General features: G+C 36.2%; 1 protein-coding gene across 6 annotated transcripts; it reads right to left on the minus strand.

Annotated features, from left to right (window-relative positions):
• Positions 1-849: 849 nt before the first annotated feature.
• On the minus strand, positions 850-12,192 carry LOC147287182 (coatomer subunit beta'-2-like). Of its 6 annotated transcripts, none has more exons than XR_015121688.1 (26): positions 12,036-12,192; positions 11,627-11,647; positions 11,453-11,514; positions 10,824-10,878; positions 9,612-9,648; positions 9,165-9,490; positions 8,931-9,062; positions 8,686-8,834; positions 8,420-8,488; positions 7,913-8,063; positions 7,752-7,817; positions 6,672-6,860; positions 6,362-6,502; positions 6,200-6,274; positions 5,865-6,041; positions 5,664-5,755; positions 5,452-5,568; positions 5,213-5,327; positions 5,007-5,078; positions 4,669-4,865; positions 4,491-4,584; positions 3,699-3,805; positions 3,373-3,502; positions 2,742-3,013; positions 1,832-1,896; positions 850-1,233 (listed from the first exon to the last, which is right to left on the minus strand). XR_015121688.1 is itself a non-coding variant. In XM_086239556.1 (26 exons), exons 1-25 carry the CDS (start codon positions 12,036-12,038, stop codon positions 1,877-1,879), a joined length of 2,793 nt encoding a protein of 930 aa, XP_086095682.1. In that variant the 5' UTR covers positions 12,039-12,192; the 3' UTR covers positions 850-1,233; positions 1,832-1,876. The 6 variants fall into 6 exon arrangements, 2 of the variants coding, with proteins under 2 accessions (XP_086095682.1, XP_086095681.1); XM_086239556.1 differs by having other exon boundaries at positions 2,818-3,013; XR_015121687.1 differs by lacking the exons at positions 11,627-11,647; positions 12,036-12,192 and having other exon boundaries at positions 2,765-3,013; positions 11,453-11,529.
• Between the last annotated feature and the right edge of the window lie 2,421 nt (positions 12,193-14,613).

Consider the following 14,613-nt stretch of genomic DNA (forward strand, 5'->3'; position numbering starts at 1 on the left):
TAAATACACAATGACTCGTATATACATAACAAAAACTGACAAAAGAAAATCATGTTCTTCATATAATATTAATTATATCGTCTAAATCGTGTCAACATTTGGTTACTCATGTTTTGCAATAACATGACCTATATATTATTTGTGTTTAGTACGTCATGTCATATTTCGTATTCATCTTAAGAAATAGTCAACCCAAACTCGTTAACATCCTACTAGGTTTTGAGTCATTGTGGTATTGTATCACAAATTGTCTCCTCGAGTGCACACCAAACTCTTAAAAGAGAAAATCTGAAAATCAAAGGCTCAATGTGTAACTCACATCCCAAAACTTGTGAAAGCATTTTTTTGGTGTTTCTAAAACCCCTAATAGACCCAGGATTTGGAATTAGTTAAGTAGAAACATTTTTTAGAAAGCTAATAAAGTGCTCTTCTCTGGTATTTTGTCTGTGCTTGTTGGAACTTTGAGTGGGGTGGGGTAGGGCCGTAGGGGTCAGCTCTGAGGAATTAGATGCTGCAATTACCGTCTTTTTCCGAAGAAAGTGCAGACCTGATGCTTTAAAATTATGGGATTCGATATGGAAAAGAGAAACAAAAGGTTAAAATTCCCTTTTCGAATTATTGTACTCCATGCCCGTGAAGTTTTAGTGTTTTACACACAATTTAGAAATGTTTTCCAAAACAAAATTTACTTCTCAAATATTTCTTAGAGATTGGTCTATAAAGCAGTTAGGACATGCTGTTATTGATTGAGTGATATTTCTCCACAGCTGGAAAAGGTCTAATTTGAATTCCCCCAATCAAATATAATAAAATTAGAAAGTAGCAAGGATGGTGGCAACACATGCGAAGTGCCAAAGTTGGTGTACGATGCTAACAATGTATATACTCTTGTGAATACAATACAGGTTTACAATCAGTCACATAAAAGAATTCCCAAAACACATAAAAAAGTAGAGGGGAACCAAGTATCTAAAATTTGAAGAATGGAAAAAGGATGACCTCATCACTACCTCAATTCTTTCTACATTCACAATGGCACAAGAAAATTTCAAGATGGGAAGAAGGCCTCAAAGAATATGTTAAAACTGCAATCGAAAGAGTAAACTAACTAAAGCTACGAAGCTAATTATGCCGTGCCCCATGAGAAACTATAATTCGTTACAAGCCACACCACTGGGTAACCGAGACAACCGATCCATTACATCACCGCATTGTCAGCCTCTTGCAGGAGACCTGCCATCAAAAAACAACGGGAAACCGGAAAAGAAACCCATCAACAAAAATGACAGCGTATTGACCAGCATCGGTACAACTATTCCTGAAGATAACAGCATATTCATATGAATGCAAAGTTACTAGGGATTTGTGACGCTCAACTGCTTCCAAAAGTAAGTATTCGACAAAGGAAGAAACTTTCTATAACAAAGGGTATTGAAAAGGGCTTAGATGCATTGTTTGCAGTAACAAATCTGATTAGTTTGTTTAGTGTCAATTGTTGTAAGACAACTATTGGCATGTAGCATTTAAAACAACCTTTGAGACACTTTTATTAATTGTTGACACCAATAAATTGATTTTCCCCCCACAATTGTGGTTTCAGTGTTCATGTGTCCGCAGAAAAGTGCAGGGTGAATGGCTTCTTTAAGTGCATAAATGTGTCGTGTGTAATATGCCCAAACTATTCATAAAGGCGGTAAAGAATGGAAAACTATGATTACATAATCTGATAAAATATCCCAATAATAGAACACACTACCAGATCATCCTACTGGCATTTAACTCTGCTCAAGCCTTGAGTTTGATTAAGTATAATATATGTATCTTTTCTCACCTTTCAAAGGATCCATACAGCTGGACCAGCAGTCTTTATAGGGACCTAGTGACGTGGTGTAAGCACTGCAAACAGGAAAGAGATGCAAGAATTAGGAAGTAACAAAACAACTTGAGTAGAGAAAATACCAAACACAATCCTTAAGCTCCTCAAAATATGCAACAGCTAAGAATAGACAACTATATAAAAAAAATAAAAATAAAAACAACTTTTAGTAATTTTTACAATGACAATAATGATAGCTGACAATGAAAAATCCTCACATGGTCCATCCAAATGCAAAGAGAGAGTAACAACAAAACTACCAAGTTCAATCATTTACAAGTTAATTACGCATACAGAAAGAATAAGAGCAATCTCATGTTACAAATGAAGCCAATACTGAAATCAAACAAGAGGAAACCAAAAAGATAATAGAAAAAACCAATCATACAGAATCAACAGCGAAACCAAGCTACAGAAAATCAATTTTTGGATTAAGTGGATGACAATTGTGCATACTGCTTCCAGGTATTCTATAAAGGAATTCTGGGTATCTATGCAGTTAGATGTTAGATTCACACTGCTTTTTCTCTAAAAAAGTTTTTTTACATGAAAAAAAAAAAATTTGTTGAAACTGTTAGCAATCAAATCTTCGAATCTATTTTGCAGTTATTCCACAGGGAATAAATAACACATAGCTAACTTCGAATAAAGTCAATAAACACAGCTCACTGGTACAATGCTGAGGCATTCCGTGAAGATGAACCCTAATAGAGTCAGCATTAATAGTACTTATTGTAGTAATTATACCGATAAAAAAATATTTAAAATCTCAAAAAGTAGTTAGTAGAGAAAGTGGTATGATTAGTTATATCAGAAAGTTGTCAGAATGGGAGTCAGAGATGGCACTTTAGAATCAATTAATCACCAGAGACAAAATTGGATTTTCACATTGGCCCAACCAATAGCTTTTTAGGCTGACGAGGTTCCTTCATTATTCGTACCCCACTCTTCGTCAGCCTCGTTACCATTAATGAGTACAGCACCATCCGTTGAATCAGCGTCTACCACAACAGGCTCCTCCTGGCTCCCTTCCTCCTCTCCATACTGTTCATCTGCATTCTGTTCCCCATACTGTTCATCTGCAGTCTGTTCCCCATACTGTTCATCTGCAGTATGTTCCCCATTCTGTTCCAAAACCTGTGGTAAAACAGATCACAAGCAGAAATGAAACTTTAGTGTTTAAAAGCCAATTCATAAAGCAAAAGCAAAGAGAAACTAAAATATGGGTTCTTTATGCAATGAAATCCATATCAGCTTCATACAAATAAGCCTACAAGTTAGAAGACCTAGCTTGTACCAATCATATAGACCAAACATTCAAATATATTAACTAGAAGTAGTCCAACATGCAGATCACATAAAAAAGGACAAATATGTCCTGAGACAGGCAGGAAATCTGCATATCTTATCATGCAAATATCAACGGTTTAAAATAAATTCGCAATGAGAAATAAAATCTTCCAGCAAGCAATATAAAATTTGCATCCATTGTCTACCTCATGATTAGCATCTCCATTTTCAAGAGGTTCCTCTTCATTCAATTGCATGTTCCTGAAAGCATCCACAAGGGTGACGTGTGCTTTGTCAACATGGTTTATGTACTCCTCGGCAGGAGGATAAACACCCCTAAAAAAAAACAATCAAAAGAAAGCTATTAATACAACAAGGCAAATAGCGTCAAGCCAAAAGAAAAAAAAAATAAGCTGGAGATGTCAAGAAACTTGTGCTAAAACAAAGGATAGAAGGTTGACGTATGTGTGTGTGTGTGTGTGTGTGTGTGAGAGAGAGAGAGAGAGAGAGAGAGAGAGAGAGAGAGAGATACCTTGTCTCTGAAGCTTTAGATTCAACAGAAAGAGCAACTTGCCAATCCTCAAATAAATTAGGATACTCTTCAGGATCAGCCAAAGACTCAGCAGCTTTTGGATTAACCTGCAGGTAACATTAATCAAAATGTAAGCCACATAATGTATTATACTTGAGCATACCAAAATAAATTACAATGAACCCATTGACCATTGTCTATCAGTGTGAAACCATTAATAACATAGCACCCAATATCAAAAATTGAAGGATCATAAGAAAATCACAGTAGAAAGATCGAATACTGTGGAAAGATGGTTACACAAACAAAGCTGCTGTGAAATTAAGAATTAGTAAAACTGGAAATGATGGCACCTATATTTACTAAAAACAAAATGATGACAACTATTCTGGTGAAATTTTTCTGCAGAAATTAGTTTAAAAATGAGCCAAGTTAATTGTTCTTAACTTCGATAGTAGAATTAGTACCTTACTTTCCTAGAAAAACTGCATGCAAAGGAGATATTTGCCTAAATATTTGCAATAACAAAATTCTGGATTAAAAATATATATATTTTTTTTTAAAAAAAATAAACTCTGTTGTATGTGAATGTCAATGTGAATTTGTGATATCTCTAAGATTATAGGAGACTGAGGCATGGACAACCAGCCCATAATAAATATTGTACCAAACTCCACGATGGTGTGAGTTCTCTATATGAGTTGCGATATCTAATTTTCTAGACATCAAATGCAGACATGAGCCTTGAGTGTCAAAAGAAGACATAAACACAAAGATATCGTAAAATGTCACCTTGCTCAGGTCTTTTCTCCAAATAGCTACTATCTCTGAGACCTTGCCTGGAAGATAAGATCTAGCCATCAAGGCAGCCTCAGGTATCCGATTGCTGAAAAGAGAATGGCTCATTAATCAAAAACTTTAATTGCATGATTTGTGTCCAAATACTTGTAAGGAGCAAATAAGGAATTACCTTTCAACCAACAGCTCAAGGCACTCTTCCAATCGACCCAACATGAATAAACAAAGGTATGCAACATTGTTTTTCCCTTGTTCTTTGGCAAGGGATGCAAGTTTTGATATTCCTTCAGCATCTCCAAGAGAGGAATAGAGCAGTAATAAACCACTCAAGTCCATGGCATGCTTCAAGCATTCCTCAGCCATTTCTAACTGCAACAACATAACATAGAAAACGAGGTAAAATCAAAGGATGGTGAATACCCAAAAAGGAATTTGACAGGGCATGGTGAATTGCAGTTAAGGTAGTAATATGCACAATATCAAGAGAGTAAGAATAAATAAAAAACATACATTTCCAGTAGACATGGCTAATTCACCTAACTGCTTCCATTTAGATTCACTCTGCACCGTAGTGGCAATTGCCTGCAAGAAAGAACGTGAATGTTCACATGGGACAAATTGTTAAATAAGCCACATCATTCAGTATAAGACTACTAAACATATAAAGCATAAAGTAAAGAGAACCTCCTAGACTAGTTATCCATCCTTAGGCTTACCTTAGCAATTTCTAATTGACCAAGCTGTATTGCTAGCTCAAATCTGTAATCAGGATCCGTGGCCACTTCAAGTGCTTCCTCTATCATACCTCGTGATTCCAAGAAACGAGCCACGCTACAATTACACGAAATTATCCATTAGGATTGAAGAAATAATTCATTTATTAAGATTTACTTTTCAATAATTCATAAAGGAGAAATTTAATGCCATTATGCCAAATTCAGAAATTAACAGGTACCTGTTATGATGCTCTTTCGGAATTGAAGGTAAAACTTCATTAGCCCTTTCAAGGTCTCCACGCATTACAAGAGTCTTATATTCAATCAAACTCAGAAGTAGTGTGTACCCCATTACACTGCACATTAAAAATTACATATAAGTTTCTCAATAATAATAATAACAAAGATAACTATCACAACTTGCAATAAGACAAATCAAAAGTGCACTTACTTGAACTCTTTGTCTATCAGATACACCCTACTTTGGTTGGCAAGATATCCCAACAAGTACATTGGTCGATCTAAATGGAACATTGTGGTTACCTAAAATAATAGTCATAATTTATTCACCTTATGGAAAAGTTAAATCATTTTATGTGGTCTATATCTAGATATAAAAGACAATTTCAGACCAACAAAAAATACACAATACCTCGCCACCAACACAGTAATTAAGCCTCCAGGAGGAGTTGTTGTAAATGAAACAATCCCCAACCCATATACCAGTCCTGACACGTTCATTCATTTCATGGAGAAGCTCAAATGCATCTTCAACACCTTGTTCATCCACAGGTCTTCCACTATCCAAATAAGAAGAGACTACATCCCGCTGCACCATTATAATATGCAATCTCATTAAACATTAAGTCAAACCAGGTTCTAAAACAGGAATGATGAAACAATTTGGGAGGGGGGGGGGGGGGGGGGGGGAGAGAGAGAGAGAGAGAGAGGTTGAAGGAGAAGAAGCCAACTAGCATAGATGCTTACATTGTACTTCAGGATGTAGAATGATGCGTCACTGGAAATAGCCACTAAATCACCACTATCGGCCCAATAGAGATTCTGACATGTTCGATGAAAGAATAAGTTGAATTGTATGAAAAATGAAAATAGCAATTACAGGGATGTTTAAGGTAGGTAGGGGCTCACTTTCACAGTAACATCAATTCTACGAATCAACCTACATTCAGCCCAATCATAAAAACAAATAAAATCATTTGAGCACATCGCCAATAAAGTTCCTCCGTAAATATGTTCAGCTGAAAATGTTGGTCGAATACTCCTCTTCTCCTGAAATATGCCACTTCTATTAAAATAAACCCATATTCTCTAGCAGGAATTAAGAAAATGAAACAAATTTCTACCAGAAGTTTTGTTTTGTGTTGGACTTATAACATGCAGACAACAATAACACAGGGTAGATAAACTGAAAAAAAAAAAAAAATTAAAAACAACAAACCTGGAAGTTTTTAGTGAAAATCTTAATCTTTGAAGTACTCTCTCTAACAGCATATTCTCCATCGGATGACCAAGCAAATTCCAAAGCAGAACCAAATGACCGATTTCTCCAGGCCAGAGCAGTATATATAATGTACTCTCCATCACCACAAACAACAACAAACCTCCCATTGGGATTGTGCCTTAAGCTCTGTAAACAAATATTGAGCAGGAAGAATCAACTAATGCATGTATCACCCACACAATTTAGTAGAAATAAGTCACTATATTCTAAGAACATAATTAACTTAATGCTTTTTCAATTTGAAAATGAATAATAGCAAAGAAATATTAGTTCATACAGAAACCATTTCTCACTAATTTCCTAAGAAATTCAATTACAAAGCGACCATCCAAACCTTAACAATAATCTATGTTGTTAAGTACTAGACACCTTCTCTTTGAACAAGAAGAACAAGTCACTTCATCTGAAGCAATAATTGTACTTCCACTCTCACTGAAGTTGAACATTCTTAGAGAAACTAATAAAGTTCTATGTCAAGAGTCACTCCTTAGATTGATGTGGTCATAATATGGACATACGGCCCTGGATGAAGATAATTTAAATAAATGAGCCGCATAACAGCAAACAATTTCCAACACACAGGAAAGTTCTCGTACTCTTATCATAAAACTACTACCACAACTTAAAGCAGGAAAACATGGAGCCAGAGTGAGAAAACTACAGTAATAAAACTTGAAAGTCTATCAACCATACATTTTAAATGCGATTGTATGGGTTATAAAAAAAAAAAATGTGATTGTATAGAAACACATCCTGTCAAGATAACAATAAGTAAAAGCAAATAATAATGATTAGTTTACATCTGCAGAAATTATTGAAGCGTGAAAGGACGGTGAGCTATCAAGAAAGGAGTAACTATTAAGTTACCATAAAATTAATGAGAGAAAAAAAAAAAACTTCATCATGTATTACATAATAACCTAGAAAACTACAAAACAAGACAAGAAAGATACAACGAAATCATCAGGTGAGAAATCGAAGGAAGAATTTAAAACTAAGAGTCAAAGAAAGCCTCACTTGAGGGTAAAGATCGCATGTACCCAACTCCTTAACGGCCAAAGGCAATCTCTCTCCATCAGTAACCTACAGAGCAAAGCAAAAATAGAGCACAGGGTGTCAACTAACAAAGAGGACAGGACCATGCAGCAAAGAAAAAGTCAATCTAAAAGAGTTCAAACCTCGTAATCAGCTCCCACACTCTTAATGTTGACGGTTTGAATTTCATTGTGCTTAGCCCAAATGATCTTTCCACTATTGTCCATACTAGCAACAGGTACTTCACGCCCAAGTTTAACCATAATGGTTCCTTCATCATAACCAATCACAACACTGTACAAGTTGATAAGAAAAGAAATCATCTTAGATACAGTTTTTTTATTGGGCACCTTAGATACAGTTTTGAAACATGCTCCAGAAATTATAAATTCATTTTATTGGGCACCTTACTCAAAAACTCGGCATGATGTTTGATTAATTTATTAAGAAGACTAACAACTCAAGACATTATTGCAAGAAAAAAAATTCCTTTTTCACAAACTTCAACACAGTAATGGCACCTATTGATGATCTTGAAACACCTTAACATGGTCCCAATGTCAATGAATAAATGATATCAACAGATATTGCACACCAAATAGAGAAACTGCAACGAAAATTTAAGAAGAAAAAAGTATTAGAAATCTCACCGCCGTGAACCCTTCATGTATCCAATAGCCCAAACTCTTTCAAGCCCATAGTTCAATGTGTTCTCAAGCCTGTAAATGAACCACACAATTATACTAGGCCTTATTTGAAAATAGAAGAAAAAATTCAAAAGTAAAACAGTCAGAAAGGTCAAAAAAAACCTACAAAATTCATAAAGAAACAAAAAAAAAAAAAGTTGAATACCCACACAAAAGATATAATATCCTAGGAATCAAGATACAGAAATTTTGTACAGCACAGGAATCACCTGTAAGTGGTGGAATGCCATATTCGAACTGTTCCATCCTCAGACCCCGTAATTATTATAGGAAGCTCAGGATGGAAACACACAGCAGAAACATTGTGTGTATGGCCTTCAAGTGTCTGAACACAACCTTTGGTTTGATAGTCCCACACCTGCTTTCATAAGATTATGCATGAATTTTTCACCGAATCATCACATAGATATACAATCTAAACATTGCTGAAGAAAAGGGATAGATGAAGGGAGACCTTAGCAGTGTGATCGTCAGAACCAGTAATTAAATAAGGTTTATCACCACCAGTAAAGTAATCAACGCAATTTACTCCTTTTTGATGGGCGTCCAATGTAAAATTTGGGTCAGGGGAGCCTAGATTCCAGATCTGCCAAGGAAAAAAAACCAGTAACCCCGTAGCATAATTAGCACCAGTAAACCCAAATGTAGCAATACATGCAAGAAAGCCACCAGAACAAGTCATGTTTACCTTTATGGTGCGATCAAGCGATGCACTTGCAAAAGTGTTTGTATCTTTAGGATTAAATGTCACTTGCATCACATAATGGGAATGTCCTTCAAATATCTGAGTACAAACCCAACCCTTGTCCCAATCCCAAAGCTTGATGAGCATATCATCAGATGATGATAGCACATATGGAAGTGTAGGATGGACAGCCACACACCTAATGTAGTCTGTATGTGCCTCAAATACTTTAACCTTATCCATTGTATTGTAATTGTATACACGAATAAACATGTCATCTGCTCCAGCAACAACCCATTGCTTGCGTGATATAAATTTGGCTGATCTAACTGCAAACCCATGATTTAGACATTAAAGCATGATAATCTTATTGGGGGAAATTTCCAGAAAAGAAATGTCCATCAAGAATAAAGAAATGCAAACAGACAGAGTAGGCATCCAACAAAATACCTGGTAACTCAGTGACCTCAAAAGACTTAGCCATGGTCTGCAACAGTACGAAGAAAATTCAAGTGAGCACATGCTTACATCCATAACCACTTAAATACACCTAAGAGTTCAAAGGCTCACTTAAAGTTTAAAACAACTCCAGGAGAAAGGAAGAAACACCAACTGTTTGTGATTTGTTTATTTATGAAAAAAAAAACCCTAAAAGACACTGTACCAGTTACAAGAAATGAAACGGTAGGTCTCACATGATGATTTAATAAGTATTAAATGCATCACAGAATTAGCTAGAATGACTTGGCAGTAGATAATAGCATACTTATCAAACCTAGAGAAATGAAAAAACCCAGACTACCCACTTTTCTAATCACTCAGGGTAAAAAATGCAATATCTAAAAAAAAGTGTTATTGTTTAGTATAAATGTAATATTTATGAAGATCAAAAGAATTTCTATAAGTAGCACCTCAAGTCAGTGTCCAAATAGGTATCAAAAAGAATTTTATGAAGTTGCTTTGTCAATGTCAAAGTGAGTATAAAATTTCTGTCTGTAACCATCACTGTTCAATGCCTATGAGTACATCTGAATAAGCTCAATTAAGAACAAGTGACCAGGAAATCCTATGCTGAACTATACACAAATCATGACTTGGGACAGTCCCAGATCAGCAATTCCTTGCCCTTAGTTTGGCATCTAGTTCGTCTACAGAGTAAAGAATTTCTGTCACAGTAAGGTCCTCTATCACTCTATCAATTAATTTTTTAATCTAAAGTTCTCAAGACTTTAGTTGGGATATCTTAAACTTAACAAGGAATCTCATAAATGATCTTCTGGTCGTACAAGTTCCATAACTTCAGTTGTAACTCTTTCATTCAGACCAAAAGATTTGTTTCTATAATGTCTTAACATGTGATGAAGCTAGTCATACAGACCATAGAATTTCAACTCTCATATTGCAACAATACCTCTTAAGAACAGTTAAGATACTCACATATTCCGCTAAATGTTAAGATCAAGCTTTATAGGTGCTTTTAGCAGTGGCTCACAATTACAATAAGTTAAAGATCCATCGTCGACATTTCTTAATATCCAAACAGAAGATGAATATTTTGAAAACAGACACCATTTTTCCCTTCTGTTTTCAGAAATACGTCAGTATAACTTAGTTGAAAATGCTACTTGCAGTAAATTTAATGTCCATATATCTAGATCATACCTGTGTCTGGTAGTTCCAAATGCACACAGTTCCCGAATATAAACTCGCCAAAATCCTGCAGTAAGAATCATCATTCAACACATTAATAACCATCAATTTTCCCTGCCATTCGCTGAGCTCCCAACTCATTGTTATTAATATGTGTTGAGTCACAAAAATTACAAGTTTCACCAAATTATCTTAAAAAATCATATATATAAAAAAATTAAAAAAAAAAAAAAAAAAGAAAAAAGAAACTTAGGCTGCCATGGCACCCCAGCGTAGGGGTGCTGCCTCGAGCAAAATGTCTGCCACATCATTACACTTCAATAAGAAAAAAAAAAAAAAAAACTGTAGAAAAAATATCAGGCTGAAGAGATGGCACTACTACTCTCACTAACTAACCACCTATCACATTACCTATTGTTTCACCAAATTGTCTAGGATCCTATCTAATTTGAGTAGCAAGCCCATTTCCAAATTGTAAAGTATAAAAAGAAAAAATAAATATGAGTGACATCAAGCAGAGGAGCTGGGATGCATGGCATTGCTATTGTGACTTACAAAGTTGTAACAAATTATATTGCTATTGTCAATAATAATAGAATTTAAAGAAAGAAGGACAGGTGAGAGGAATGTAATGTAGTTACCATGGCTCTGTTGGATGTAGATCCACAGATTTTACTCTCTCTGATCTTTGAGCAAGTTTTCTCTGAACCAAAAGATTACATTAGACCATTTCTCACACAATTCAGAATATAACTATTAAGATCGAGATCTGATCCACATAGAGAAGCGAGATTAAAGGAATTCAATAGCATTACCTTGATTTCCAATCTGAGAGGCTGTTAATACATTGCAAAAAGCAAAGAAAATCAATCAGTGCCAAATTAAAACACCAAATCTTAAAATTAATTCACAAACTCAAATTTCTGTTTGATTAGCGAGAAAGTAAATAGAAACTCAGAATCGAACATAAGATCCCGACGAAATTCAAGTTCTAATTGCTCAGTTTGTTGCCGCGCAACGAAATGAAAACAAAATGGAAAATTAAGAAATCGTTGAATTCCAAGCAGCCAAACAGAGCATAAGGAATTTCACAACTCTGACTAAAATTCATGCAGTTGGTCAAACAATGAGGAATTGGTGCGAAGTCAAAATGGATTCGAATCAGATCTGTGATGCAGTGTAATATGAAAACGTTTACGGAACCGGAAGATATCACAGACTCACCATTTTCGCAGAGCTCCGGCCGAGATCACAGAGCGGGAAACCCTAGCGATCCAGGTAATCCGAGCTCAGAGATAGAAGAAGAAGAAGAAGAAGAAGAGAAAGAGAGGGAGGGAGAGAGATTTTGGTGTTTCGTATTTGGAGAGAGAGCTCTGTGTCTGTGTAAATACGAGAGCGAGCAAAAGCTTTTGCGGTTAAGACAGGGATTTTACGATAGTGCCACTGGTGGGGAAACCCGGGCTCTTGAGACGTGGATGGTGGACTGATCGACGGTGGAGATTTGTCGAGTGGTAAAGCTCTTTGGTGTGAAATGTGAACAATGTGATCTGAGGAGCGAGTCTGTGTGGCATTGACGTGGATGGTACGCTGGCAATATGGGTCGCCTGCTGAGGCATTGGCCAAGCCCGAGATGGTAAATCGGCTTGACAAATGGCATTATTTGTACATGAAGTTTCAAACTCTGGAGATTTGATATATTATACCATTTAAGGCTTCAAAATATTTTTTTTTTTTTGTTATTTTTTTATTATATATACTAACACATTTATATTTATCTAATATTTAACAAAAAAAGTCGACTGTCAATATTCGTAACCAAAATGCACTAGCAAAGATTGAACATTATGGTGATTCAAGGTTCATCTCATACCGGTTGGAGGAGCGACGTTAGATACGTCATTATTTAATTTAATACAAATATATTCGTTAATATTATTTGAGACTTTGACAATATTATTTTCTTAGAGGCACAACACTTGTGGTGCTTTGGTGAATCGAAAGGTAGAAGAAATCACTATGAATAAGAATAGCTTCATCAATGAACAAAATAAGGTATGTTTCTATTATTGTTTGTTGTTTGAATTTCATATATGCATATTATAGTATCCTAAGTTTTGAGTTTGATAAAAAAAATTAATTTACTCTTTTCAATACTTTTTTTTATAATAATTATTATTATGATCAATCCTTATCTATTATTTTCAACAACTAACGTCTCTATTGGGTTAGGAGATTGCTAGAATAAAAACAATATAGAGTAAGAGAGATGGGTTCGTGTGTATTGGTTCATATAGAGTCGGACTTGGCAGTGAAACTCATAATGTCGTTTGGGTCCAAAACTGTTGACAAGCTTGTCGTGATTCCAACGTCACCAGTCAAGGAGGATAAACCCACCAATGGAATTGGAAATGGGGATTGTCTAATGATCAACCATCTTCCTCTTAAATCTCACTGGTGGTGTCTTGGAAAAACAATTGGCCTTGGGATCAGGGGCGGATCCACAGTGGGGTCAATGGGGTCAATTGACCCCATGAACCCAGAAATGCTGAGCTTAAAAGAAATTTTTGACCCCATGAAGATTGGGTGTTACTGGCAGGCAGAGGGGCAACTGGCAAGAGAAGCTAGCGGTTGTGAAAATGGCTGAGAGAGAACCAGAGAAATGAAAAACAGATTTGAGGAAGATGAATGTCTGTCTCGTGAGATGCATAGGTTGTTTTAATTCTAAACTTGCCAAAACGACGTCGTTTTGGCAAGTAAATTAAACTAAGTCTTGAGTACCACTACCAGCCACACAGAACGACAAAAATTGGGTAAAATTGAAAGTCTGAATTCTGAAAGACTGAAGCCAAAGAAGTGTCGCGCCCCTGGCCGTCGCAGTGTCGCCCCTGGCTGTCGCAGTGTCGCCCCTTGCTCCTTTACACTCGCGGCTCGCCGTCGGCGCCGACGCCTGCTTGGTTGCTTGGCCACTTCTCCCTCGTGACGCGACGCGCCGACGCCCCTTGCTGGCCTGCTTGCTGGCTTGCTGCCGAACGACGAAGCGAGGCGCCGAGGCCCCTGGACTACCGCTGTCGCCCCTGGCTTAATCTTGCCCCCATAACAGAAGGTTTTTGGATCCGCCACTGCTTGGGATTAGCCGTTCCAATTCCAAGGCCGAAATGTCTGCCGACTCCCTTGCTTCGGTGGTCTGTAAATCATGAAAGGAAGAAAGTAAGGGAGAGGGAAAGAGATAGAGAAAGGGTGGTTGTGGGCGGGGCTGGACTGTTGTTGGGGATGGGACAATGGGTTTTTCCTACTGTCTCTTCTTTTTTTTTTTTTTTAATTAGTTTGAAAAAAAATTAATAAATCTTAAAATATTAAATAAATATAAGGTTTGTTTATTAACTAAGATGTCCTTTTTAGTCAATTTGTATTAGAATAAAATAGAAAATTATATTTTAATTAAAATGTTGGGCTATTAATAAAAAAGTTGAGTCTGAATAGCAGCACCCTATATCAAATGTCACGATATATAACAAAACTTGACATACTAATGTAGTGTTATGTGTATACAATTATTAAGGCAATAAAATTTCAAAACAACCACAACTTAATCAACGAGACTAGATGCACACATTTGAGTTAATGCGGAGGCTATTGATGAAGTCTCCTCCACCACTTTGGGAACAAATGGACTTAAATAGGATGGGCCAGGCTGGGCCGGCCTATTTGACACATCCTTATTAATTAAACTTGATAGTTATTGAGCGGGAAGCAACTCTCACTCTCTCTCTTTCACTTACTCACTCATACTCTCTTTAACTCT

The sequence above is a fragment of the Dryas octopetala genome, chromosome 4 (assembly GCF_963921425.1).
Source record: "Dryas octopetala chromosome 4, drDryOcto1.1, whole genome shotgun sequence".
Lineage (NCBI taxonomy): Eukaryota > Viridiplantae > Streptophyta > Magnoliopsida > Rosales > Rosaceae > Dryas > Dryas octopetala.